The sequence below is a fragment of the Astatotilapia calliptera genome, chromosome 11, assembly GCF_964374335.1.
Source record: "Astatotilapia calliptera chromosome 11, fAstCal68.1, whole genome shotgun sequence".
Lineage (NCBI taxonomy): Eukaryota > Metazoa > Chordata > Actinopteri > Cichliformes > Cichlidae > Astatotilapia > Astatotilapia calliptera.
In genome coordinates, this window is record NC_137432.1 from 25,316,408 (window position 1) to 25,341,194 (window position 24,787).

At 38.5% G+C, this 24,787-nt stretch overlaps 1 protein-coding gene and 1 pseudogene across 3 annotated transcripts; one reads left to right on the forward strand and one right to left on the reverse strand.

Moving 5' to 3' along the window:
- Nucleotides 1-429: 429 nt before the first annotated feature.
- Nucleotides 430-20,732, forward strand: cd4-1 (CD4-1 molecule). Of its 2 annotated transcripts, none has more exons than XM_026183344.2 (11): nucleotides 430-508; nucleotides 13,651-13,774; nucleotides 17,118-17,188; nucleotides 17,285-17,440; nucleotides 17,543-17,692; nucleotides 18,013-18,249; nucleotides 18,337-18,714; nucleotides 19,420-19,662; nucleotides 19,809-19,909; nucleotides 20,014-20,057; nucleotides 20,274-20,732. In XM_026183344.2, exons 3-11 carry the CDS (start codon nucleotides 17,131-17,133, stop codon nucleotides 20,302-20,304), a joined length of 1,398 nt encoding a protein of 465 aa, XP_026039129.2. In that variant the 5' UTR covers nucleotides 430-508; nucleotides 13,651-13,774; nucleotides 17,118-17,130; the 3' UTR covers nucleotides 20,305-20,732. The 2 variants fall into 2 exon arrangements, with proteins under 2 accessions (XP_026039129.2, XP_026039131.2); XM_026183346.2 differs by having other exon boundaries at nucleotides 20,017-20,057.
- On the reverse strand, nucleotides 20,639-24,069 carry LOC113031350 (perlucin-like protein; annotated as a pseudogene). Its single transcript, XR_013912274.1, has 5 exons — nucleotides 23,909-24,069; nucleotides 23,627-23,821; nucleotides 23,367-23,518; nucleotides 23,158-23,279; nucleotides 20,639-20,929 (listed from the first exon to the last, which is right to left on the reverse strand). The product of XR_013912274.1 is annotated as a perlucin-like protein (transcript).
- Between the last annotated feature and the right edge of the window lie 718 nt (nucleotides 24,070-24,787).

A 24,787-nucleotide genomic window follows, 5' to 3' on the forward strand; every position in this document is an offset into this window, starting at 1 on the left:
AATAATTAAAATACTATAGTTTAAAACTTTTACACCCTTGTTCTTTTGCACTTCTCTGCTTTAGACCATGCCTACACTGGTTTCAAAGCTCACGAATTCCCTAAAACTGGTGCAATACCATGCAGCTGTTGACACCAGAGCAGCACTTCATGATATGGAATAAACAGTAAACACCTGTTTACCTCAATAACACGACCACCCGTGGCATGCATACATACATACCTGCTCATAAATATGCACAAGTGAAGTATTTTCAATCTTTTATATGAGTTAAGAAAAGCCCTGTTTTGTGCACTAAGTTGAGCTTATCAAACCTCTAAAAGTGTCCTCCAGGTTTGTCCCTCAACTTGTAATCTAGTCTGTAAAATGTATTAAGTGCATAACAGAGGGGGTGAGATCATAGTGAACGCTGACTTCCTGTGTGTGTGTGTTTGAAAGAGGCACCTGCAGTGCACACAGCCTACCAAGTGTCAAAGCTGAACTCATAGCTGTACTGAGAAGATCCCATGTAAGTACTCTGTAATACTTTGTATGTATACTTTAGTGTTTTACGTGATAGTAGCAGGTTTTAAAAGCTTTTCTTCAAGGGAGATGATACTTTAATCAGGATAACAACATGTCAAGGACTCGAATCATAACTACATGCTGACAAATGTCAGAGACGCTGCGAAAGATCCACTCTGATAGACGCAAAGGGGCACGTAGGGTCAAGATTCAAATGTGGTCCCAACAGAGGCCGCTTTTAAAAGTTTTTTGACTGATTTGTCTTGAATTTGATCTGCTCGTGTTTGTGTTTGTTGCCTGAAAAACTGGCACAATTATTTTCATATATATTTATATCATTAGAAGAAAGTGACGATCCACAGTTCGTAGCCAGCGTTCAGTGTGTCTGACTGTCAACACATGAATTGAATTAAATTCGTCAACACTGAAAGATTTATGGTTGTTTTATCATCAGACTTAAGCAATTCTCAAATGAGCCGGACCTGATCTGTAGATTTTACCCTCTATGGGACGTCTTTCAGCCTTCATTAGTCTCTCTGATGTGCTTAAACCTAATGACAACCCTGAGGAGGATTTCAAAATGTCACATCAGAAATGCCTAAAATAGAATTTTCTGCTCTGCAGTCTCTTTAAACGTAAAGATCAAAATTTATGCAATAACAGCAGCGCCAGCAACACATTGTTGATTTTGCAATAAGATGCTAAATTTGTCCTGATCTTACGCAATCAGGACATAAACTAATTTTAATTTTTTTGAAAAAATGTAAAGAAAGTTACAATATTCTTAACAGTTTAAAATCAGGCAGGTTTGCTTGAATGTTAAGTTTAGTGTGTGTGTTGTTCCTCTAAAATATGATAGTGCTAGCTTTGCTGAGGGCCTTGTGCCATGCAGAACGCTTAATTTTGTAGGTAAATAGCAACGTTAATCAAAAAGCTTCAAATACCTTCAAATATTTTTGACACATTTGGTAAAGTGTTTCTTTTACGGCATTTATAAATTACTAAAACACACTGTAGCAAAGTATTTCTCTTATGTTATGTATATAACATTAAAAATGTTTTCACAAGTTAAAACTTCTGCCTTAAAACAGCCTTAAAAAGTCGAAAAAAATCTCACAGCTTATCTTATTTTTATATTTTTGGCACTGATAGTGTCGACAGTAATGTACTGCTTTTATTTAGTTCAGGTAAATAAGACCTGTAGCGTTCCCTCGTAAAGGCCATTTACAGCTGAGTGTGGATCGCACCTCATCTGCTGAGTTTTCTTTAACAAACAAGTAACTCTGAGAAGCTTCCAGCGTGCGTACTATCTTCAGAAATACGCCAGACGATGCCAAAAAATTTACTTATAGCAGGGTTAGTTCAAATGCTACGTGTGGTGGGCAGCAAATTATTGTAATATAATGAAAAATTTGCTTGTTTAACGCAAATCTCCTTGTAAACTGTAACACTGAGCATAGTTCAGCTGTTATACTGAGGAAATTAACTTTAGATCACACTAAGTGGTAAAATCTCATATTTGCTTTAAACTCTAAACTCAGAGGCATTACACAGGTATCCAAACTAGGTTACCTTCAACAAATAAAAGTTTTGACCTCTCGTTAAAGACAGGTGGCGCGTACGGTGGTTACATCAATGACGGCCTTGTTTTATTGAATGGTCCCAAAGAGTCGTGAAGCAGTGAGCCTGCGTGGCCTCGGGGTCCTGCTGGTTTTGTTTTAGGAGGACCCTGAAACTGAAAATGCTTCCTATGAAAACTGCCAATATAAAATAAATGAAAAAATAAATAAATGAATGAATGAAATGAAATTTACCAAGTGCTGTACTCTCACTCGAATATAAAATATAATAAGTGTAGGATTAAACTGGCTCAAATTTTTTGATTAATATTACAAAAATGGGCAATAATTTAGTGTTAGAGATATCTCACTTGAGATTATAGTGCTTCTTTTCTCATCTCTGAGCATTATATCAGGATAACAGTCTAGATTTCACTAATCCGTGGCTCATAGTGTTTTAAATTTTACTCATGATAAGTACCATTAAAATTAGATCTAGCAAACATGGCAAAGTGGCTGCAGACGGACAAAGATCTGGTGTAAAATACTAAAAAATAAATTTACCTGGCTCTTTCTGCGCGAGCGCTTTAATAGATCGCCTCCTTTCAGCTTCTCCATGTTTTATCTACTGCCAGAGCTTAAAAGGAGTCATATAACTCACAAATTTAAAAATGATATTACAAAGTGGTAACAAATTAAAGGAAAATCCTGAAAACCCCCGACCCTGCCAGCGAAGCAATGCGATGCAGTGGCCCCTTTTTACTTTGAGGGGCTTGTCCCTCGAGAGCAAAGCGTCACTAGAAATCAAGCAACCAAAAAGTTGATTTGCACTTTATCCTTTCATGGAGCACTTCTATCCTGAAGGGAGCGGTCTGTTCCAGGATGGAAATGCCCCCGTCCAGAGGGCGCGAGGGGTCACTGAACGGTTTGAATATAAAACGATGTGCTACGGCCTCCCGAGACACGAGATTTTAACCCAGTATGAATGATTTTAGGCTGATGTACTGAACTGCTCTCCCAATAAAATGAGAGAATATCTTGGAAAAGAGTTGCGAGCATCCCCCCCAGCAGAGTCTCAAAGATTTAACGCAAATATTGTAGAAAAGTGCACCCAAGCTGTTCAGGCGGCACGTTGCGGCCCAACTTCTAACTAAGACACTTGCTGGTTTTCACATATCTGTATGATGTTACTTCTGCTGCTCACATTTTATGTTCCAGTTTGCTCTAAAACTAAATGTTTTGTGACAGAAATTACATTTGGTAACATACATGTCGGATAAAGTCCATCAGTGGCCAACCAGCACAGCGCTGCAGCACAGTCTGAAACAGAAGCGCTACCTTGAGCTTAAAGTGTTGACTCTTTGTTTTGTTTTTTTACACCAAAATGTTAACGTACAGCTGAATGCTGCACCTCACAGGTGTCAGCAGGCACTTCTTACTTGCTGAACTGTCTTCTTGCCTTTCTCGTTTCGAGGGTAGTCTGTTTTCAGTTTGCTCAGTAGGATTGAGGTTGGTTGGCTGATTTGGCCTGTGAATGTCGATCACATGTCCCCGGGTTCTTGGTTGTTTCAGCTTCATGCTCCGGATGCTATTCCTACAATTCAAAGGACTGAATTGTTTATCTCTGTTTATCCAGGAACACCCATAAAGCTGTTCAGAGCAGTTCAAAGCCATTTATTGTTTATTACTGACTAACTAAAGTGCTGCTGATTTACTCTTTTTGTTGCATATCATCGTGAAGAGTCATTAAATGTACTTGTTTCTTCTTCTTGGACTTTAGCAGTGAGCAAAAAGTCTCCTAGAGGCACACACTGTATGTATTTTGATGTTCTCTGTAGGCGATTACTGAGATGTGTTTCCCTTACCCTGTTATGAAAATATAACCTGTCTACACTGGAGGTGTTCTCATATGAGACATTAGGATTCCCTTTTCATGGGACTGCATTAGTCAGTTCTCTTTTTCACTGTATTACCCAAATGTGCACACTCATAGACACAAACATGCAGTCATACAAAGTGAAACTGCAATTTCTGAACCAGGGTGTGTCCCTCCTTCTGCTATTTCCATTTGTCTTGTCATTCCATCGCTACAAACCATCAGGAGCCAAATTCAGGTCAGCAAATCAAATTTTTTACTTCTTGATATCAGCAGGTTAGAAATGTCACTGTTAAAGGACATTGTTGCGATACTTGTATTTATTGTTTGTGTAACCTCCATAAACAGCATATTACTGTAAAATTACGCTTATGTGAAAAAAGGCAGTGGACCGTTTTCCCATTCTGAACTTTTATGTATCAGGACATAATAAAATATCATCTGATCCTCAGCAGGGATCTGCAGGCAACACGGCAACCACATCCTGTCCTACTGTCAGGCCAGTAGAGTTAAAGAAATGTGCATACCATAACAGCAGCTGTATGGCCGCATACCTGTGAGGTTGTTGTAAGGTAGTGTTGCATCTGTTAGTATCAGAGTAACAGTCTACTTCCAAAACTTCTCTGCAGTAAACTATAAAACACAAATATGTGATGCTATAAGGTCGCTTATAGCATCACATATTTGTGATGCTATAAGCGATCACAAATATGTGATGTCGTGCGACACTGGGTCGCACGACCCTTAAAGATTAAAAAAACAACAACATGTGATTAAACTCTTTCATTGTTTAGTTAACAAAAACTAGATGAAAAAGCAAAAACTGTGTGAAATAGAAGATTCGGGAGCTTGCAGAACAACCTTTAACAATAATCATTTTCTGTATGACTTTATCAGTGTCTCACATCATGTTGGCCCACTTTTCTTTGCATTTTTACTTTAGTTCATTGAGGTTTGTAGGCATTCATTTGTGCATAACTCTCTTCAGGTCCCAACACATCATTTCAGTCCGGTTGAGAGCTGGATTTTTCCTGGGCCATTGCAACATCTCGATTTTTGACTTTTGATTTGCTGCTGTGCTTGCGATCGTTGTTCTGTTGCATGACTTAGCCGTCAGACAGATTGCTTCACATTTCTAAAAGTGTTTCGTATAAAGTTAACTGTCAGCTCAGGACAGTGACAGCAGAACAAACATAAATCATTACTCCTGACTGTGCTTGACAGTTGAGGTGTTTGTGCTGATAAGCTGTGGTTCATTTTTCTGAGCGTTATGGCCAAACTTCTCTATTTTAGCTCGATCTGTCTAAAAGCAGTAGTGTGGTTTGTTCAGATGCAAAGCCATGCTGCCATGTTCTTTTTAGACAGTGTTTCTTCTGGCAACTCTTCCGAACAGGATGTACTTGTTCAGTCTTTTTCTGAATGTATTGTCATGAACTTTTACATCTAATAAACTGAGGCCTGTAGAGTCTGAGATGTAGCTCTTGGGTTTTCGGCACGTTCTCTGAGCATTGCTCAGTCTGACCTTGGTGTGAATTTGCTGGGACGTCCACTGAAGATTAGCAGCTGTCTTAAATGTTTTCCACTGATGAACAATCTTTCTCGGTGTAGAATAATAAACTTCACAATGTTAGGAAATGGCCTTAAAGCATTTATAGCATTTACATATAGCAGTTAGTTAGATTACCAGACCGTTGATATCTTTCTTGTTGTTAACACAAACCTGAATGCTCCAGACCTGTAACCTGTTAAAACAGTTAACATGATTAATTAATGAAGTGCATTTGATTATCAGCACCAGGCTGCTACTTACCACTTAAGTCCTATAATGAAGGAATTAAGTGGTGGCTCCCACATAGCAAGCAGGTCTGGCCCGGATCTGGTACCAAGCCGTCACTGCTGGCTGACTTCTGGCATGGTAAGTGGTATGTCATCCATATATGGGTCAGGCTTGGCGTAGATGGCACTGGCTATGTGATGGCATGCCACATCTGGCTCGATTATGTTTTTGGTTATGTGGCCCAGGATCATAGAAAAGAGCCAACGTTTCAAATGCAGGTTTGACAGGTTTGTGAGTGTACACTTTATCCAAAACCTAGTGACGGTTTACTCATGTTTATCACAGGGTGGCTGTAGCTCAGGAGGTAGATCAGAAGGTTAGTGGTTCGATCCCTGTTTCCTCCAGTCTGCATATCAAGAGTGTGAATGTGTATGAATATAGTTAGGAAGCACTCAGTTAAGAGAAAGTGTGTGAATGTGTCATGTTGTATAGAGCACTTTGAGTAATCTGGGAGAGTAGAGGAGCGCTATATAAGAATCAGTCCATTCACTGTCTGAACAGAGTTTCCCCATGTTACTTTTGCACTATTATGTTCCGGCACATGTTGTTATTACACGGCTTGATTAAGGTACACATTAGGCTGACATCTAGGGCCAGAGCTGAAACTGTTCTGGGGCAGCACAGGCCGTCATTCTTTGCGGTATGTGAGCCATGTGTAAGCACATTGTGTGGTCCAGATCCGAGCCATACCAATTTTGCTATGTTGGCTGTAGCTCAGGAGATAAAGCAGGTCATCTACTTTTTGGAAGTTGGATCCCTTTTGATTCTCTCCCTGCTCCAATTTGTATGCCAGTAAGTTAACAGGCTTGTAGAAGTAGAAACAAGCGCTTGTCTGTGAATGGGTGAATGGGGCAAAATGTATAAGCGCTTTGAGTCCTTGAGTAGAAAAGTGCTATATAAGAAACGGATGTGTTTAATTATTCATAAACTTCTTCTTAACTTTTAACGTTTACTAAATAAATAATGACACAATATGTCATGTCACATGTTGCTGTTCATTGGAGGTTGTATTTAAATAATGTTAAGTACTGCTAAGAATCAGATCTCTCTTATTATGTGTGATACATTAAAACTTTAGAGATCAAAGAGGGTGTTTTTATCTTTTCCACATGACTGTAGCAGCATCTCCTCGCTCGGGCACCCCGAGTTTAGTTTCTTGGTTTTGTCATACTATGACAAGATATCGGCTCTGTAGAAGTTCCCCTTTTTCTTCCACAACATGGTTAGGGGAATGCTTTGGTATTTAACTTCAGAGCATCTACCCCGAAAGTGAGCACAACTGAACCCTACAGGAGTCTCGTTGATGGTGGTAAAGCCTCAACACGTAATAGCTTAAAATAACCACCATAACATTTCTGAATTAATACTCTGAACACCAAAGAAAAAGGAATTATATATAACGTACTTTTTACAGTTTACAGTAGCTTCCTGTTAATATTTTTTTGTACAAAGGAATTGGCACAAACTACAGCGCAAAACTCTGTAAACTGTCCTTGATTTCAGCTCCAGTTTGTTAGATTGAAGTATTCGGAGAGGGGTTTTTTTGCAAACTTACGTGCATACGTAATGACCCTGACACAAGTGCCAATGTAGCCACCATCATTACAAATTTGTTAAATGCCAAACAGCAGCAGATTGTTGCAAAAAACACCAAAAAACACCAAAACAAAACAGTTGCAATAGTAAGCAGGATGATGTGTGAGCTTTCAGAGCAGGGAGAGGCAGCACACAGCAGCCAGCTGTAACCCCACTGCAGGTGCACTCCTTTTTTAAAAACTGAATTTCCTGATTATTTTTGAAATGATCGTGTGCTGGGTGATTTCCCTGCAGTAAACTCCCCTCGTGTTTCACTTCCACGCAGGTTTTAGTGTCAGAGCAGCTTTTCATGACTGGAATCGCTGTTAAAGCAACCTGCAGAGGGTGATCGGTCAGTGACCGGTCGCAGGCTAAAATCATTTGTTTTCTTGTTTGTTAAAGTTGTCCTCTCATAGGTGGCGTCTCAGCTGCTCCTCTTCGTCTTGCTGTGTGTTGTTGGCTTTTAAAACTAAAGAAGTGAAAGTGTTGTTAGTAGGCAAAGGGTAACATGCAGTGAATCAGGAAATGAAGCATTATGGTTAAATTATGGCCGGCTTTTTAAATGCTCTTCAGCTCTGTTTGTGTAACAAATGTTTTCTGGTTTTCCTGTTTCAGTAGGTTCATATTAATAGAAACTCTTTCACTGTGCACCTGAACTGGCTGTCTAATACAGCTCTAATGTAAGAGATTGTCTTCATTCTTAAAAGACGTCCTAAAGTTGTGACAAATAACGCAGGTACCATTAAGTCTTTCCCTTTTTGTGTTTCTCTGTCAGTGTTTTCTAACATTTAATGATTGCAGCAGACATGAAGGGGGGGGGATTTCGTGCTAAAAAGAGTGTCACTTAATTTGACTACCCACATGGAAAAGAAATAGAAAGTGCTTAGAGCGAAATGTTTATGTTTCATGTTCAGGAGATTGACTCTTTGACGTTTTCCTTATACAGTCGTAAGATATTTAGAGTGAACTGAGTAAACATTGTTTTGTGAGGTAGAAATTAGTAGATAATAATATGAGAGATGACCCACTCAGTCACAGTGAATTATCTCTTTATTTCTCCACATTTTGTAACAAGACTTTGTACAGAACGACATCAACTGAGTAAGTTAAGCCTCTTTTACCTTATAGAACCGGGAAACTGTGTCTTCTACCAAGTATGTGTGTGTTTTGCTTGTAGTTTGCTACTAAATAACTGTTTGCGAAAAATCAGCAGCAGCCCAGCGAGTGGAAAACTTAACGACAAATGCATCTTTACATTTCTCACTTCCGAATTAATGATGTTTACATTCACATCTTCCAAAAGTCACACTGGCTTCATATTGCCTGTGTTTTATTGTGCGTATTTGCGCATCAGATGTTTTATTAAATTTGTCACAGATACTTTTTAAACATCAGTCTGCAAACTTTGGACTCGTACCGCAGGTCATGATCATCATTATCAAAGGCAATATAAACACTTTTTCTATTTCTATTTCTTTTAGTTTACCTTTAACTTTGAAGATGATTTTTGCCCATTAAAAAATCTGCCTCTCCTGTTGCCTCTGAAGCGGCATTAGGAAGCAGGCTCCTCAAAATCAACGCCGCAAGGCTGAGCCTGCAGCGAACAAAAAAACTGCACAAATGCACATGTGAGGCATATTTTTAAAATGATTTGATTATTTAATCTAATGGCAGCTTAGTGTGTTTTTTAGCTATTGGGCAGATGTAGCAAAGGAACATCACTGAACTCTTCCTGACACTTTGAATGTGGCCGTCTGTACAATGAGTGGCAACATGTGAGTAGTGGAATAGTGTTTTTGTGCCTAACGTTTATGCAATTAAAATGCATTTAGTTCTTATTTGAATGCATGTTGATGGAAAAAAAATTGCAAAACATTTCCATAATTTCCGGATATAAACTGTAGGATGTACAGAAAAACATTACTGACTGAAAACTGAATTTTGTTTGTGTCATTGTTTTGAGAAATGCTCTAAAACTGACATCAAATGTTTTTTGTTTCCATTTTGTTTATTCATTTATTACAATAAGCGAATAATCATATTATCTCGATTACTTACAGGAATGCAGTAACGTGCTTCAGCTACGCTCAGCGCATATGCTGCACACACGTCTGTAGGCGCTGTGGAAATATACAGCAGTGTTTCCACTGCAAACAAACGTCATCATTAACCTCATCATCTTAATCACAGATTTATAGTAGCAGTCGTGTGCAGTCCATATGAATTAGAAAATCTACATGAACTGTGGCAAAATCTACATTTTCCTTTTGATAAAAAGGATCATCCAGCGGCCCACAAACCAAAAATAACTTACAGATACTGATGATGGAGGTTTTAGCGATGAGTGGGAGAGACAGTAAACTTTTCTGTCTTTGCGACTGTTTCACAAGTTTGAGGTTTCAAAGAAGCTTGAATGAAGTTCCCCTCATGATGAAACAGACTAAATGTTTTCAGGCACTGAGGGAGAATGTCACTTGTTTCTGATTCTTAACATCTTTTCCACTGACATTTTGTTTATTTATGAAACACAAAAACAGCCACAGACTCTTAAACTTCCAGCACACACCCAGCACCTTCAGCACATCCTCCCGTCTTTGGCTAAATCGCACGCCATAAGTCTAACCTGTAATTTTATCAAATACAATAAAACCAGCGCAAGTCAGAGACAGGAAATAGAGATCGATTGCCGAGGGAAACCCTCTGTAGGAGAGATTGGAGGCTGAGGAAGCATGAGAGGCATATGAAAAAAGTGAATCACCCATCTTTCTTGCTTGTGGCCCACACTTTGTCTTTTTCTTTTTCAGTAATGACACAGTGTGGTGCACACCCCCTCGTTAGGTGTGTGTGACTAATGAGGGAGTCCTCACTTTCAAGGTGTTTTCCATCAAAATCACAGCTCATAAACAAATATGCATCCACCGAGGAAAGAAAGGGGTGTCGCGCTGATCGCGGGCTTTGCAGCCGCTTTTATATCCGAGTAATCTGAAAGGAGCTCCATTTAAAAGCTCATTTCATTTAGGCCTGTAAGCAAACGTTTGGCTGAGGCAGCACAGACGTGAAGGTTTTGCTTTACGAGTGAACAAAAGCTTGTTTCATTTCGAGCTCAGAAGGAACAGAAGCAGGTGTGAGCCCTTCATGAAGGCAGTACAGAGGCAGGCAGAGAAACCTCAGAGAGACACATGAGACGTGTGTGAGATGTTTGTTTTGTCCTTGTTGTGGTTCCTGTATCTAAACCACCTCAGCAGCATGTTTCTGCAGCACCAGTCTGATCCCTGTAGCCTTCATTAGCTTTGATGGAAGAGATCATCTGATTTCTTGAATGAAAAATAAGCGATTAGCTTCTATTTCAGCAGAATAAACAGCCAAACGATAACCCTTTACAGAGTCAGTGCATCTGTGTCAAACATGCTGCTGAGCCTCTCAGGCCTGCCTTCAAAGTGTAGTACTTCACTGGTATTGTGCCCAAATTTTAAGCAGTTTTGATTCAATTTAATGTAATCTTCCAGTCACAGGATCTCTCATGTTTTCTGAGGACATCAAAGATGCTCTAATTTTTGTAATTAGTTTGCAGTTTAATGTTTTATCTAGCACATCAGCACAGCTGCCGTAGCTGTAAGGCAATACTGTACTCACCCATACAGCTCGTGTGTACAACTTCTGAGAAGCTGAGAAGCTGACAACAGTGAGAAAACACAGAAATCTACAGATGTTGTTGAGTCGAGCGCAGATGTGACTCGGCTGCATTTTAGGAGTGCAAATAAGAACAAGCAGATGATCAGCTCCCTCACAGGTGGACAGTTACTATTATTAAGTAATAAAGCAATGAGTAATCAGAGTGCCGTACAGAGAGAAAAGTGAAATGTGCAGAGAATCTGAAATCTTAAGCTCAAAATTATGATACCGATCCCCAACAAGAGTCATCTGTGGGACTCTTTATATCACTTTTCAGGTCAAGAAGGGAGATTGAGGGAAAGGTGTTGTTATATTTCTCCCGGACTGCCCGAACTCTGCAAGCTATACGTATAAATGAATTTTAGTGGCATGGCAGATTGACTGATGACGACCGATTGCCTTCATGTCAAAGAAAAGAAGAATATCGCCCCTACCATGAATTTGATCACACTCTGGTAAAATGAACTGGATTGATGCTGCGTGCCTTTTTTTAAATGAACAAAGTAGTTTGCTGATAATTACATTTAGCACAGTTACATTTACAGACTAATGTTGGCCGTCATAGACCTCAGTCTGGTCAACCTTTTATTCACATGTTTGTCTGTTAACCAAGGGTCCCAGATATTTTAGCAACTAAAGTGACCCCTTTATACTTTATACAACAAAACCTAATTTACATGGCTCTATTTGTGTTTATTCTAATGTAATCAGCAACGGTTTTAAATCATTTTGATGTTACCCAACTCAAACGCTTTAGCTATATTTCATCGTCATCGGGCACCGAGTATGTGCTCGACTTTTGCAGATTTGGTTCTCTGAGTCTGTTAGCTACGCTCACTGTAAAACATTGTAATGCAGCGATTCCAAGTAAAAACATTTAAATAAAACAAACCAGAAACATTTCCATCATCATACATGACCCCACACAACTTTCCATTATCCCTGACACACCATTGTTCCAATTCCTGTAATCTATGAAAAAATATGAGTGAAGTAGACCGATGAATTCATGGTAGGAAATGTTTTCATGATTAAAGATTAAAGACAAATATTTCTACACCGCTAACGTCATAAACGAGTCCACGCGGTCATTTGAAGTTAAAACTCGCAAACCCAGCATTGTTCTGATGAAGTTCGATCAGTTTTTCTGTTTAATACAAATTTGCTGGTAAGACATAAAGAAACGGGAATTATGTAAGACGGAAACATTCAATAAAAAACTATTGATCGCTTTCACCCGCGCTGACCGTTTGGCGGGTCTTTTCTTGTCAAACGCACAAAGGGAAGATTTTCTTTACTCGACAAATCTTTACATTTCAGTACAGTTTGTTTTATTAAAATTAGTTCATAGAATCTTAGATTGAAAGGAAATTTCAATTTACTGCTAGTTACCGCCAAATAACATGACACAGTGGTTTTTATTTTGATGAATGTTTTCCTCGATGCTGTAGCTTCGGCGGAGCTCCGTAACAAGCACAAACAGATTATATACATCGAAAAATGAGTAACATTTAAGCTACTCAGCAACAACTGAAGAAGACATATTGTGAACATTTATTCTGGCGGGTATGTTTGTACGATTGTGATTTCAGCACCTTTACACGCGCGGCTGGTTGGACTTATAAATTTCACAAAGTAATTGTGTTTGTTGACTTTATTCTACTTTAACATCCATTCATCTTGTTCTGAACTTTAAAACTTAGGCCGTGATTATTGGTTGATTGATGATTCGCTCGCCGTGTTCAGACAGCAATATTTGTTTGCTTTCTGGAAGAAATCTAAACATGTCAAAGATGGGGAAAAAATGAACGATAAGGGCAATTTTAAAGTGCGAAGAGGTTCTGAAAAGCACTGGTCATGGAAGTGAGAGCGAGACCTTACAGAAGAGACGCTGCACTGCACCGTCGTCGATAGACTTGAAGATTTTAAGTCCATGAAGTCTGTTATTCCATCATATATAAATTAATCTCATATATGCCGCTCTCCCAGGAAAAAAAACATCCCTAAACTTTTTGCTTTTCTCATCCCGTTCTGCACTTTATCCGACTTTCTCTCCAGGAAATGTCGCATTTTTAATTTGCATCAGTCAACTGTTTTTGTGAAGATTGGTTCAGCAGTTCATGCTTGAATTCTGATACACTAATTATGTATCTAAATTGGTACAATTATAAGACCAGTGGAAAATTACAATAAATTAGTTTGTAAGCGGCTCATGTGCCGCTTAGAACGTGCTAAGGATAGATAATGAGTCCGGAGAGACCCTTCACAGAGTTTATGACATAAACAGCATCTCATACTTAATGAGCTAAGACATTTTACCCCATTAAGATTTGTTCTCTATTTGTTATTATAGCCACTGGACAGATTAAAAGTAAAAACAGAAACTCAAAAAAACATTTAATTTTACTGATTAAATGACGACATGATTACACTGCCAAAGCGATGCGTTTCAGTGTTTTGTGTATATGAATCTTAGATATTTTGTTTACTCTAAACAGTACCCAACGGTAAACAGTTTAAGGGGGTAGAAAACTTTCGAAAACTGATCTTGAGTAGAGTTTAACAACCAATCAAAGGTCATTTTTCTGACTTTGGGTCTGATCAGCATCTGTGTGTGTGTCTTCCAGGCCAATCAGTGCTGAGGGAGGTGCAACGGCATTTAAAAAGAGGGCTCGTTTGATAAATATACAACACTTCCGACTGACTCCGGATCACTGAGCACAGAGGGACACTCTGCACTGAGCAGCCGCTGTAAGTATTGTGTAATTTTTCAGATTTTAACCTAATATACACATAATTCAGAACCACGGCACACGTTGTAAAGTTAATTTATACTAGAATTATCAGTATCACATTTTTTTAAATAATAAGTTTGAAATATAAACATGTAAAGCCTCAACAGGCCCAGTGGAGCCAGAATATCACGCTGAGTTTTATGCAATTAGAGCTCCAAGGTAAGTTTTATAAATCGACAGCGCAGTGACGATCCTCTCCAGATATGAAAAAACTGAAAGAAAAACTAAATAATAAACTTTTTGGAGGATTTTAAAAACACACACATTAAACGTTGCCTGAAAATGTAATTTCAGATCGTATTATTAAAAATGTTAAAATGCTAATCCATTTCTTGTATTTCTTTTTTCTTACATTTAACTAAAACATATAATCGTTTAAGCGCTGAGCAACTGACCCGTACAAAACAGATGACCGCTGAGCAAAAGATGTATGTGTAATTTTCAAATAATACATTTACAATAAAATAGGATATAAACATTTACACCGGTGGATTATTTTAGCTTGAACTAAATATGTTGACGTAGCATTAGCGATAGTTGTGTACCACAGTTATTTTTTAAGTTACTCACAAATTCACGCTTTATGACACACAACTATTCCTGATTTTTCTGAAAAACAAACAATCTAACACTTTAATTTTTTCTTAAGCTTCATAAATAAAATATGTTTGAGGTGATGGTGAAAAAAATAAAGGAAACTTTTTGTCAAATTAATTTAAAGTCTGGCCAAAAAAAATAAATAAATAAGACAAATAAAGATTTTTAAAAAATGAGATGAATGAAATTAAATGAAATGCTGCTGTTAATCTGGTTTCTCTGTTCATTCAGCTCCCCTCCTTCATCTCTCTGCTGTGTCTGACCCTCATCCTCCCCTCCCCCCGTCTCTGTATTTGTTGTTGTAGCACCCTCCTGACTGCAGATACGATCATGTTGGTTTCTGGGTTATACTTCCACAGGTGCGATGACTTTGAACGTCAGTTTGTCATCAGTTTCACTCCATCACCGATCTTCCCTCATTATTGTTTCTTACAAACTCTGATACAATTCATATTAAACACTATGCAGTTTCAGTCGAGTGAAATAGATTATATTGGAGCATAAATTCTCTGAGACATTCTCCCTCAACACAAAAACACCTCAGATTTTAATATTTCCTGTTGATTTTCTTCTTCTGGTAGCTGGCTCATCTATGAGCGCTAACAATTAGCTTTTTTAATTCAAGATTTTAAGAGTGAGACCCCTAGAGAGATGATTGCACTCTAAAGCTGTTACGAGAATTATTATTTTTTATTATTTTCATGTGAATAATGAGGCTATTAGTAGGACAAAGGAGGACTTGGTGACTTTTATATTTATCCCAACACATTTATGCACATTTAGCCCATAAGGACATTGTGCATCATACGTGGAGCTGATTTTCCCTCCAATGGTGAAACTAGTGAAAACCTGTAATATTATTAAAGGTATTTGGGGGCACTTTACTGCACAGAGACATGTAGAGCCGGCGCCCGGGCTGGCCCAAACTAGAGACTCCGCAAACCTTTAATTTTACCGTAAGTTTAAATATCTATTAGCAGTTAAACCTTAAACAATAACTCAAAATAACTGGACACGAGCAGTTATTGTGTGTCTCCACATATTATATACAATAACGCATTAAATTTAGATTTAAAACACATTCGGTCGCCGATAAAAAAAACCTGTATTTAGGCGTAAAGTTCTGTTTTACCTCACTATTGAAGAATATTTTGATGAACAATTCTCTGATCTTCGTCTGTTTCACGAATAAAGAGCCCACAGCTTTATCCACGTCTCATAGAGAATCGTGTCATCACAGCATTGCCATTTTTCTTCAATCAAAATAATTTATTATTTTTGATCGATTTATGTTTTGATCTAAAGTGTTTAATCCAAAAAGGAAAAATCTGATACTGAACTCAAGTCTTATCATTTAAAAGTCAAATAGTTCCTAAGATCTCTGGAAATTGTGGAGTGTTGCACAAATAAATCTGATTCGCTCAATCTGCTCATTCAAAATAAAAAGTCTTTAATGAACATCGGCTTATACATTAAAGAAATATTCATAATCTTACTTTAAAGCTGCTTCCCCTTCAAGAGTGTGTTTGTTGGGAGGGCACATAAATGCCCTCTTTTAACATTTTTTCAATATTAATTTATTTATCTTTTTACACAAACATACATTTAGAGTTTCTGTGTACAACCATAACACAGCGTACAGGCAAAGAGAAGAAAAACAGAGATAAGGGGTGAAACAGAAAAAAAAAGAGAGAAACATCTACCTTAAACCACAGTCTAGGTGTGCTGCCGGTGCTGTGGTCTTTTTAAGCGTGGAGAGATCCGTCTTTCGTGGAACACAGGAGGAAGAGAGGGGGTGTGAGAGGCAGAAGAAGGGAGGACTGGGATAAGAATCTGCACCCTTCACTAAATCAAGTCCCACCACAAGCCAGCTTACGCTCTGAGTCTCTTCCCTCCAACATTTGTCTGCTTCTTTTCATCCAAAGCCCACCACAGGCCGCCTACTCTCAGCTCTCTGAACTACTTGTCTTTTATCTTCTCAAATCTCTCAAAATCTGAGACCACCACAAACCCCCCTTTGCTTCCTGTTGAATGATTTCACTTTGCAGCAGACTTCAATATACACAGGACGCTACAACTAAACTAAAGACTCATTTTTACTGAAATGCTTATTTTTCAACATCTACTTTTCTTCTTGTTTGTCACTAAATGATTAAATATAGTACGACATATTTACGATGTATTGCGGACCTGTTCAACAGCTCTGAAAGACCTTCAAGTTTCATCTACAGGTTACATAGAGAGTTATTTATTTATTGATTCGTATGCAGTGAAATACAACATCACTACTAAACACCCTCAAATCAATCGGTCAATGCATTTTTTTAAAGGATTGTATTGAGTTCAGGCAGCAAATCTCAGACAATTGAACAGTAAATTGGATTTGTCATATAAACTGAAGAAGCAGGCTGATGTGGAATTTAATTCCATGGAGATTTTCTTTATGGTTTTCTTCTGTGTTGTATCTGTTTCAAAGAACTACATACATTTGTGATCATATAATATATAACAATTATACCTCGGGCTTTCTGATGTAAAGAAAGTAATACATTTCTTGAATATTGTTCTGCTCTTTTAAGAAAGTTGTACATAATCAGGCTTGAAGTCTTAATCAAAAAAGTTAACATTTGAAAGAAGCTATAAAAAGAAAGCTTATAGTCACTATAAAAATCTATAAACTATATTTTTATTATATTTTTCAGACATATAACAAGGATGAAGAACTTCATTCAGTCCCTTCTCCTTCTTATCGCTGTGATTGTGTCAACTACCGGTAAGACGCCCTGACTGTAGACTCATTTATTTTCATTTGGAAACTGGACTGTTTGATATTCCGTATTAACACATAACATCCTTCTCATCCTTGTAGGTGCTCAGAAAGAGATTTATGCTAAGGAGGGACAGGATATTACCTTGGAGCCAACATCCTATCCAGCAAACTCTTATGTGTACTGGTATTTTGAAAAACAGGATGGTCATCAACTTGCCTGGCTTAACCCCTTAGGCGGAAAGGGATTCAGTAATGGTAAACCATATATTTATGTATATATTATTTATTTATTGTTACTGAGCAGGGAAATACAGGTAAATAAAAAAATATTTTTAACAATAACTTTCTGCCTTGTAGATGAGAAGTGGAAAAACAGGTTGTCCTTAACTGGTGCCTCGCTGGTCATAAACGCTTTGCAGGAAGACCTCTTTGGGACTTTTGTCTGTAAAATCAGCGCAGCCGGTCAGCGTGACTTGATCACTGTATTTAAAGTCATTCAAGTCAATGGTAAGAGCAAAAATAAGGTCACATGATTAGTGTGTAAGTTTAATTAATGGTTATTAAAGTTTAAACCACTGTATTTACATATCTGCATCATATTCAACAGTCTTACACAAGTTCAAATATAGCGCATGTTTTTAATTTGTGTCCTGAGATGTTTGATGTAAGAGCAGTTTAACTTATTAACTTCTTAACATGGCCTTTATGAATTCATTGGACATGACAATCTGTTTTTTTAAACTACGTATGTGAAAAAAGTTTATTTTAAAATGTAAAACATATCACTTCTATTCTGTTTCCTTTATTCTGCTTGTTTTCTGTGCTAGTGATTGAGAAATCAGCCTCTCCTCTGTTGTCTGGCGATTATCTGAGTCTGACCTGCAGTCTGGGAAGTGTTCCTCAAAACACACCTGAGATTTACTGGCTCAGTCCCCAGGGAAACAGAGAAGGAAACAAAGGAATAGTCTACATTCAAGCCAGAAGTGAACACAACGGCCAGTGGGACTGCGTAGTGAAAAAAAATACCAATGAAAAGAAGTTCCCAGTTTCTGTTACAGTTGTGGGTGAGTTTCTGTGTGTTTGCATTTGTTTCGCAGTTGTGTATCCTCATCTTTAAGATCAGGTTTCTAACAGTTTCTCCTCCTTTTTAGACCTCGCCCCTGTGCCTTCACATCAGTATACATCCACAGACTCGCCTCTCACCATCCCTTGTTCTTTAATTTCTCCTGTTACCTGGGAACAAGTGAAAAAAAAGGAGATTGAGGAAGTTCAGTGGCACTTTGCTCCTAAACTCTCCTCAGGCACCCTTTCTGACAATCCAGAGCAGCTCTTCTCCCTCGATCTGGAAAAACTTACCTGGAAGAAGGGTAAAGACAAAGGACTGTCTCCTGTATATAACATTAAAAACGGAAATCTGTCTTTGACCAAATCAAAGGCAACAGTAGAAGACAGAGGGCGCTACACGTGCTCAATGAAATTTAAAGATGGCAGGACCCTGGAGACCACAGTAGACGTAGTGGTGTTGGAAAGTAAGTCACATTTTTTTGACAAGACCAGCTCTGTGTTGCACTCACCTCCGTTATATTTAGGGTTATTTTTTCTTTGTGACCGCTCTTGCTGCCTTCCTGCTCGGCCAGTATTTTCATTTCTCTGCTACTGAATTTATTTGCAAGTGTCCACAGTGTGACATGTTTCTAATTCACAAGCTCCTCTTGTTTTAATTGGCTGTATTAAGCATCCCCTCTGCCAGAACAGCGTGCTAACACAGTGAATCTTAATTGGACCGTGTGTTATGAGAATCTATGAAGTAAACTATGATTTCTCAGTTGTGGCTGAATGTTTTTTAAAGTAGAACCAGAAACAAATACAGATCTGATGTATTTACTCACAGGAAATTGCTCCTATAACACAATTTCTCTGGACTGTTCTCAAGCAAACCCACAACTCACATTATATTCAAATGATAAAAGCTATATTTAAATATTGATGTGAGATGAATTTCTACAGCATTCACATGTGGAGGTTTGAAGCCAAACCTTTTGTTTTTTACAAGCTTTTATTTGGGAAAGAAATCAAAATGTCTTGTTTAGACATCATCGCTGCTTTCGTGGCCAAAGTTTTAGTCTGATTTCAGGAAAATGCCGTTACAGACAACTTCTTTGAAGCAATTTATTTTATAAAATGCATGTTTTTCATTTTATTTCTTTGTTCTTTCTCTTCTGCTTCGTCTCCAGTCATCGCCCACCCAAAAGCAGAGCTAATCTACGGTCAGCAGGTCAATCTGTCCTGCAGCACTGGTGACCAGCTGCCCAATGATATGAAGTTAAATTGGACTTCACCTAAAACGTCATCTTACTTCTCTTACCCCACCCATATTACTGTCCCGGAAGTGGGCAAAGAAGATAACGGAAAGTGGGGGTGTGAGCTGTGGCAGGGCGGCAACAAGCTGACGTCAGATGAGATACTGCTTAAGATCGGTGAGCACGGGAAGTGAGACGAGCAGGAAGTGTGACATGGGCCTGACCTTGTGACCACAAAATTTTAAGACAGAAACTTCTTTTACATGATGTGTTCTTTCTATACTGTATACTGTTTGATGACTGTCTGTCTCTGTTGTGTACAGAACCCAGACTGAGTGTGTGGATGCTGGTGATCATTTGCAGCGCAGCAGTCATCCTTCTCCTCCTCCTCGTGCTCGCTTTCATCCACTACCGACGCAGAAAAGTACAGTTCAGCCGTTCATATTCCTTTCTTTTCAATCACACTGAGTTATTAGTTCAGCTTTAAGAGTTACCCCTCTGTGTCTCCCTCTTTGTCACTCACATTAGCAGAAAACGAGACTCCTCAGGCATCAACTCTGCCAGTGCAAAAAGTACGTACTAACCATTTCCTGAACTGGTAAAATGGCTCCAAAGCCACATTTATAAGCATGCACACTTATTAGCACTAAAATCTGAATGACACTTTGAGCCATGAGATATTTTTTGAAGTACGAACATTACTTAAATAAGCATTTATGATTTGGCTTTTGTAGTTCTGCGTCAGTTTCCATAACTCAAACAGAAACCTGGGACTTTTTCTTTTTCAGCCCCAAACCAAAAGGATTTTACAGAACATGAAAGCTCACAGACCGGATCTTTAAGAAGAAACGGGAACACGCTGAATTTCTGATCTGATATGTTCTGATTTACCTGATTACCTGGATTTACATCTCTCATTTTGCCATACTGGAAAGTACAAAAGAGTTTTGTTGGATTGAGGATCAAACATATCAGGCAATCTGGACTGATTTTATGTATTTTGTGTATGATTATTACCGTCTGTGACTTTAAATCATTTACACTTTGAGTCTATCTGTAGACTAAATTTCCTGTACCCTTATGTATATTTTTGAGGAGGTCTGTAATGCTTTCAGATGTGTAGGTGCTTCTGTAAATTTACATGTGCAGCATATTATTTGTGTAAAGTTTATTGCTAAAAATGGAAAGATGAAAACTGTAATGTGTAAAAACATTAGCAGATGTTTTCAATAAAGCATCAAAATCTTTCTGAGTGATGTTCCTGTAGAGGTCCTCTTGGGCTAATTTAGCGGAATGGCATCCATCTGACAGATTCGTCGATACTGGAAGGAGCAGGGAACGTCGTACCAGTTTGTGATTCTGGGTGTCCACCACCGCACAGTCCTCTCCAGCTTCCCCAGCGGACGCGTTGTTATCCGGCTCAGACTTCAGTGTGTTCCAAAATCTTTACAACGCAGATGGAAGAAGATTAACATTACTTTCATTAATATTCTGCTGAAGTGGCATTTCACCTGCTAAGTTTGTGCACTGTTTTAACAGTTGTCTTGGAAGATGCATTACTTTTAAGTAATTCTTTATTCTTCAAGAGCCATCACCAGCTAAAGGACCTGTTTATTTACCGGATGGTTCCTTGTGCTTGTGCACATTTCTAGTTGTGACTATAGTTAGTTTGAAGGATGGAGGAACTGATGCAAAACATGCCTACACCTACATACTAGTTGATGAATTGCTGTGAAGTTTTGCAAAAAACAAAAAAAAAAAAAAAGATCAAATTGACTTGTCCTCCAGCGCAACCATCAGGTTTTCAGGGAACTGCCGTAAAGGTTATTTAATAAATGTTTGTGCTTTGTACTTTTCATCATGTCTAATATGGTGATGTTCTCATGAAAACAGTGGTAGTTTTCTTCTTCGAACAGTTTTCTCATGGAAAAATGTCATGACGTAATGAGACATGTAATTATATTAAAACATCTATAAATCTAAACACCGTCTGTTGGAGGGAATTCATTTCACATACACCATAGGCTAGTCCAGAGACTTTAGCAACCTCTTCAGCATTATTAGTAATATGACACCTATAAAAATAAAAACACCCCACATTACTTAAACCAGTAATTATGTACTTGGTGCCAAGAAACCTTTGCTGTGTACAAAAGCCCGATTAACAGGCTGAAAATGCTCTTTAAGGACTTGGCGAGCTCTGTGAACCCATCTGGGTTGATTTTAATCGAAGCTGATCCTCAACTCTGCCTCGATCACCGTTTTCTCAAAAGAAGTACATTTATTGTTAAGTCTTTAGTGAACATGCATGAACCAAAACTCTGTGTAGGTGTCAAACTGTATGTTTCCTTTACAGCATATGAAACCTAAATAAAAGATGATGGCAACGTTACAGAAACACCCAGGCCTTCATTTTAAGTCTCTAAAGCATTCAGTGTGTAGGCAGGCAGGTGCTGCAGCTCCATGCAACAATGTTTGTCGTTAAAAACCAACGATAGGTTACTCGATGATTATTCAGACTAGCGTGTTCATTTATACATGTTTGCTTTAGGATTGTAAAGAAATGTCGTGTTTGTCATTTGTCATAATAATATAAATATTTGTTTAAAATTGTTTAACTAAGTAAATATAATTAAAGAGCAAAATGGTCAGAATTAGCATCAGCATTTTCATTTTGTTTTATAAACTGAAAATTAATAATTCATATTTTCAGCAATCGTTTTATCTTCATTTTTTGCGCAATCTGCACTACCAAACAGACTCTAATGTGATCCGTACATCTATCTAGAAGTGGCCAAAGGAGTCATTTAACTGACATAAACAACAATCACACAATTTTTTTTTTTTACTGTTTCCCAACTGCTTCTCTACCAACCATAGACTGTATATAAAAAATGGACACAGCCAGCATGGTGTCACCCACTGGTTTGCAAAGTCCTGCCATGAAACCTTGAGTTTAGCAATGACGATGAGCGACCCAAGGAGCACTGCAGCTCTTAAGGCAGCAGCGTATCAATCAGTAACTAGGCCTGAGCTAAACCACACTCTGGTTTGACACAGGCCTAATCCTCATTTTGACTACAATCTGATGTTATATTACAAAATGCATAATTTTGTGTTAAAATAACTATCAATTGAAACAATAAGGCATCAGGAAAGTGTTCATGAGTGATTTCTTTATTGACTTCCATACAGTCTGACCTCTTTCTGCATCTATATGAGGTGCCCCCTGCTGGCCATTTGAGAGAATGCAAGTTCCTGCATCCATGAGACAAAGCCTGTGTGGTCTTCACAGTAGGTCCAGACATCGCACTCGAGTTACAGTGAGGAAAAACTCATAAGTGAAACCCCAAAACTTTTTAGGGTTTTTTACACGAAAGCTATAGCAGCTGAATTAACCTGTTTTAACAAAGCATCAGATGGACATTTTTAAACTAATAGCTTTTACATATTTTTAAATGTCCACAAGCTTCAACATCACACAATCCACAGTGAGAACTATTTGTCTCTCTAACTGATGATCATTTGTAAACTGTATCTGTTAACAACCATCAGAAATGCTTTTTACTTTATTTTTTTACTTTATTTTTTTTTGTTAGATCACCCACTTTTTGTATGATGATACCATCCTGAGAAGACCATTGAAATTTGAATCAATCAATTCATACTTACGAAACTTGAAGCGTTGAGTTGTCCACCCATTTCCAGTCTCCTCTGTTCTCAATGTCACTCAGCCCAAGCCAGTAGAATGGGTTAAATGTCCCAATCGTCCTGGCTTCTTTTTCAAGAGCGTCCTAAAAATAGGTACAGTCAAATTCTTTAGCACTTGTGAATTCCAAAGAAATAGATTTGAAACTTTTAAAGTACAAAGAAACTCTCACATACTCTTCTTTGGTGGTCAGGATGGCGAGATGTCCGCCTATATCCTTACATTTGAGCGTACTGTTAAGCCAACCGTCGGTATCGTTGCTGAGGAAAAAGCAGTGATCCCCTATGTGAACCCACCCGTCAGGACACTCTGTGCAGTTGATCGCTGTAGGGTGACACGGGGACAGACAAATATACAAGTTAAACATTTATAGAAAGGTGCAGAACAAGAAACAAGCACTGAATTATCATTCATCTGCTGAACATTTGGTACCTGGAGCTGAACAGTTGTGTGCCAGGTCGGAGTATTGGTTACACATGTGTCTGAAGCGGTCCTTCAAAGACTCTAGTTTCAGCTTTAGAAAGGTCAGCTCTCCCTCTGTGTTGTTTGCGTCCTGAGCAGATTCAGCACTAGCAAACAGGCCGAGCACAACGCAGAGGATGGCGAGGCCTTTAATGCCCAAGGTGGCTGATGACAGACAGCAGACTCAGCATTAGCACACATGCAAACAGATCCGGACATACGAATATCTGGAGCTGCATCGGGGCTTCTTACCTTTCTTTTGGATAAGATGCATGTCAGCTGTCAGCTTGCAGGATATCGCAGTCTTTGGTGTCCTCTCTGTGCCCTTTTGATCTTTTATATAGCAGTTTGTGTGTCAAAGAGAAGGGAAAAGTACAGCTTGCACAAATCTTCCAGACAGATTGGACTCTTCATGGCTATCAAACCATGTAAACTCAGATGGTGCAATCTCTTGTAGCCAAACTAGTAATAACCTGCCATGTTGGATTGCACAAACAAACATTTGATGATGGGGAGCTGGCATGTAGGTTCAGTATTATTTACCAAAAACATGAGCAAAGTTCTCTTTCTGTCCCCAACTTTTTTAAAACTGGCAAAAATGGAGGACTGACTATGACTCAGCATTTACCAGCACTGCAAGTGTGTGTGTGTGCTGGTAAACATGTGCGTGTGTCCTTAAGGTTATTTGTATTCTCTCCATAAGCAGAACAGCTGTAACAATATCACCTCTTCACCACACACACACCAGATGCCCACTCTGTTCTTCCAGCACACTGTCAACATTTTTTCTGGTACATGTCCAAGTTATTTTTTTTCCTGGCACCTTATTCCCACAGACATTGTCAGCTCTTGTGCTTCATGAGGTTTTGTTATTCAAACCAAACTAATTAAAACAGAGAGGAGGGGTGTTTCATGTTTGTGTCTTATTCAGTGACTGCTGTGCTGAAATTTGTGGTTGCACATGACCAGAAATTCTTCTCTTCTGACTTCCTGTACTTTTCTCGCTGAGCCACAGCTTGGCTCTTCTTTTTTAAAACACGCTGTTCCCGCCTGCTTTCCCATCACAACCTTGTCACAGCTCCAGTTCTAGTTCTTGTTGCTTTAATTAATGTCAGGAGGAGTTCAAGTACA

What these genes read in the sequence shown, in the direction of transcription:
- cd4-1 (XM_026183344.2), top strand. Translation starts at nt 17,131, where the DNA reads ATGAAGAACTTCATTCAGTCCCTTCTCCTTCTTATCGCTGTGATTGTG. An exon ending in CGGAAAGGGATTCAGTAATG is followed by an intron (nt 17,441 to 17,542) that starts GTAAACCATATA and finishes TCTGCCTTGTAG; the next exon opens with ATGAGAAGTGGAAAAACAGG. An exon ending in TCCACTACCGACGCAGAAAA is followed by an intron (nt 19,910 to 20,013) that starts GTACAGTTCAGC and finishes CACTCACATTAG; the next exon opens with CAGAAAACGAGACTCCTCAG.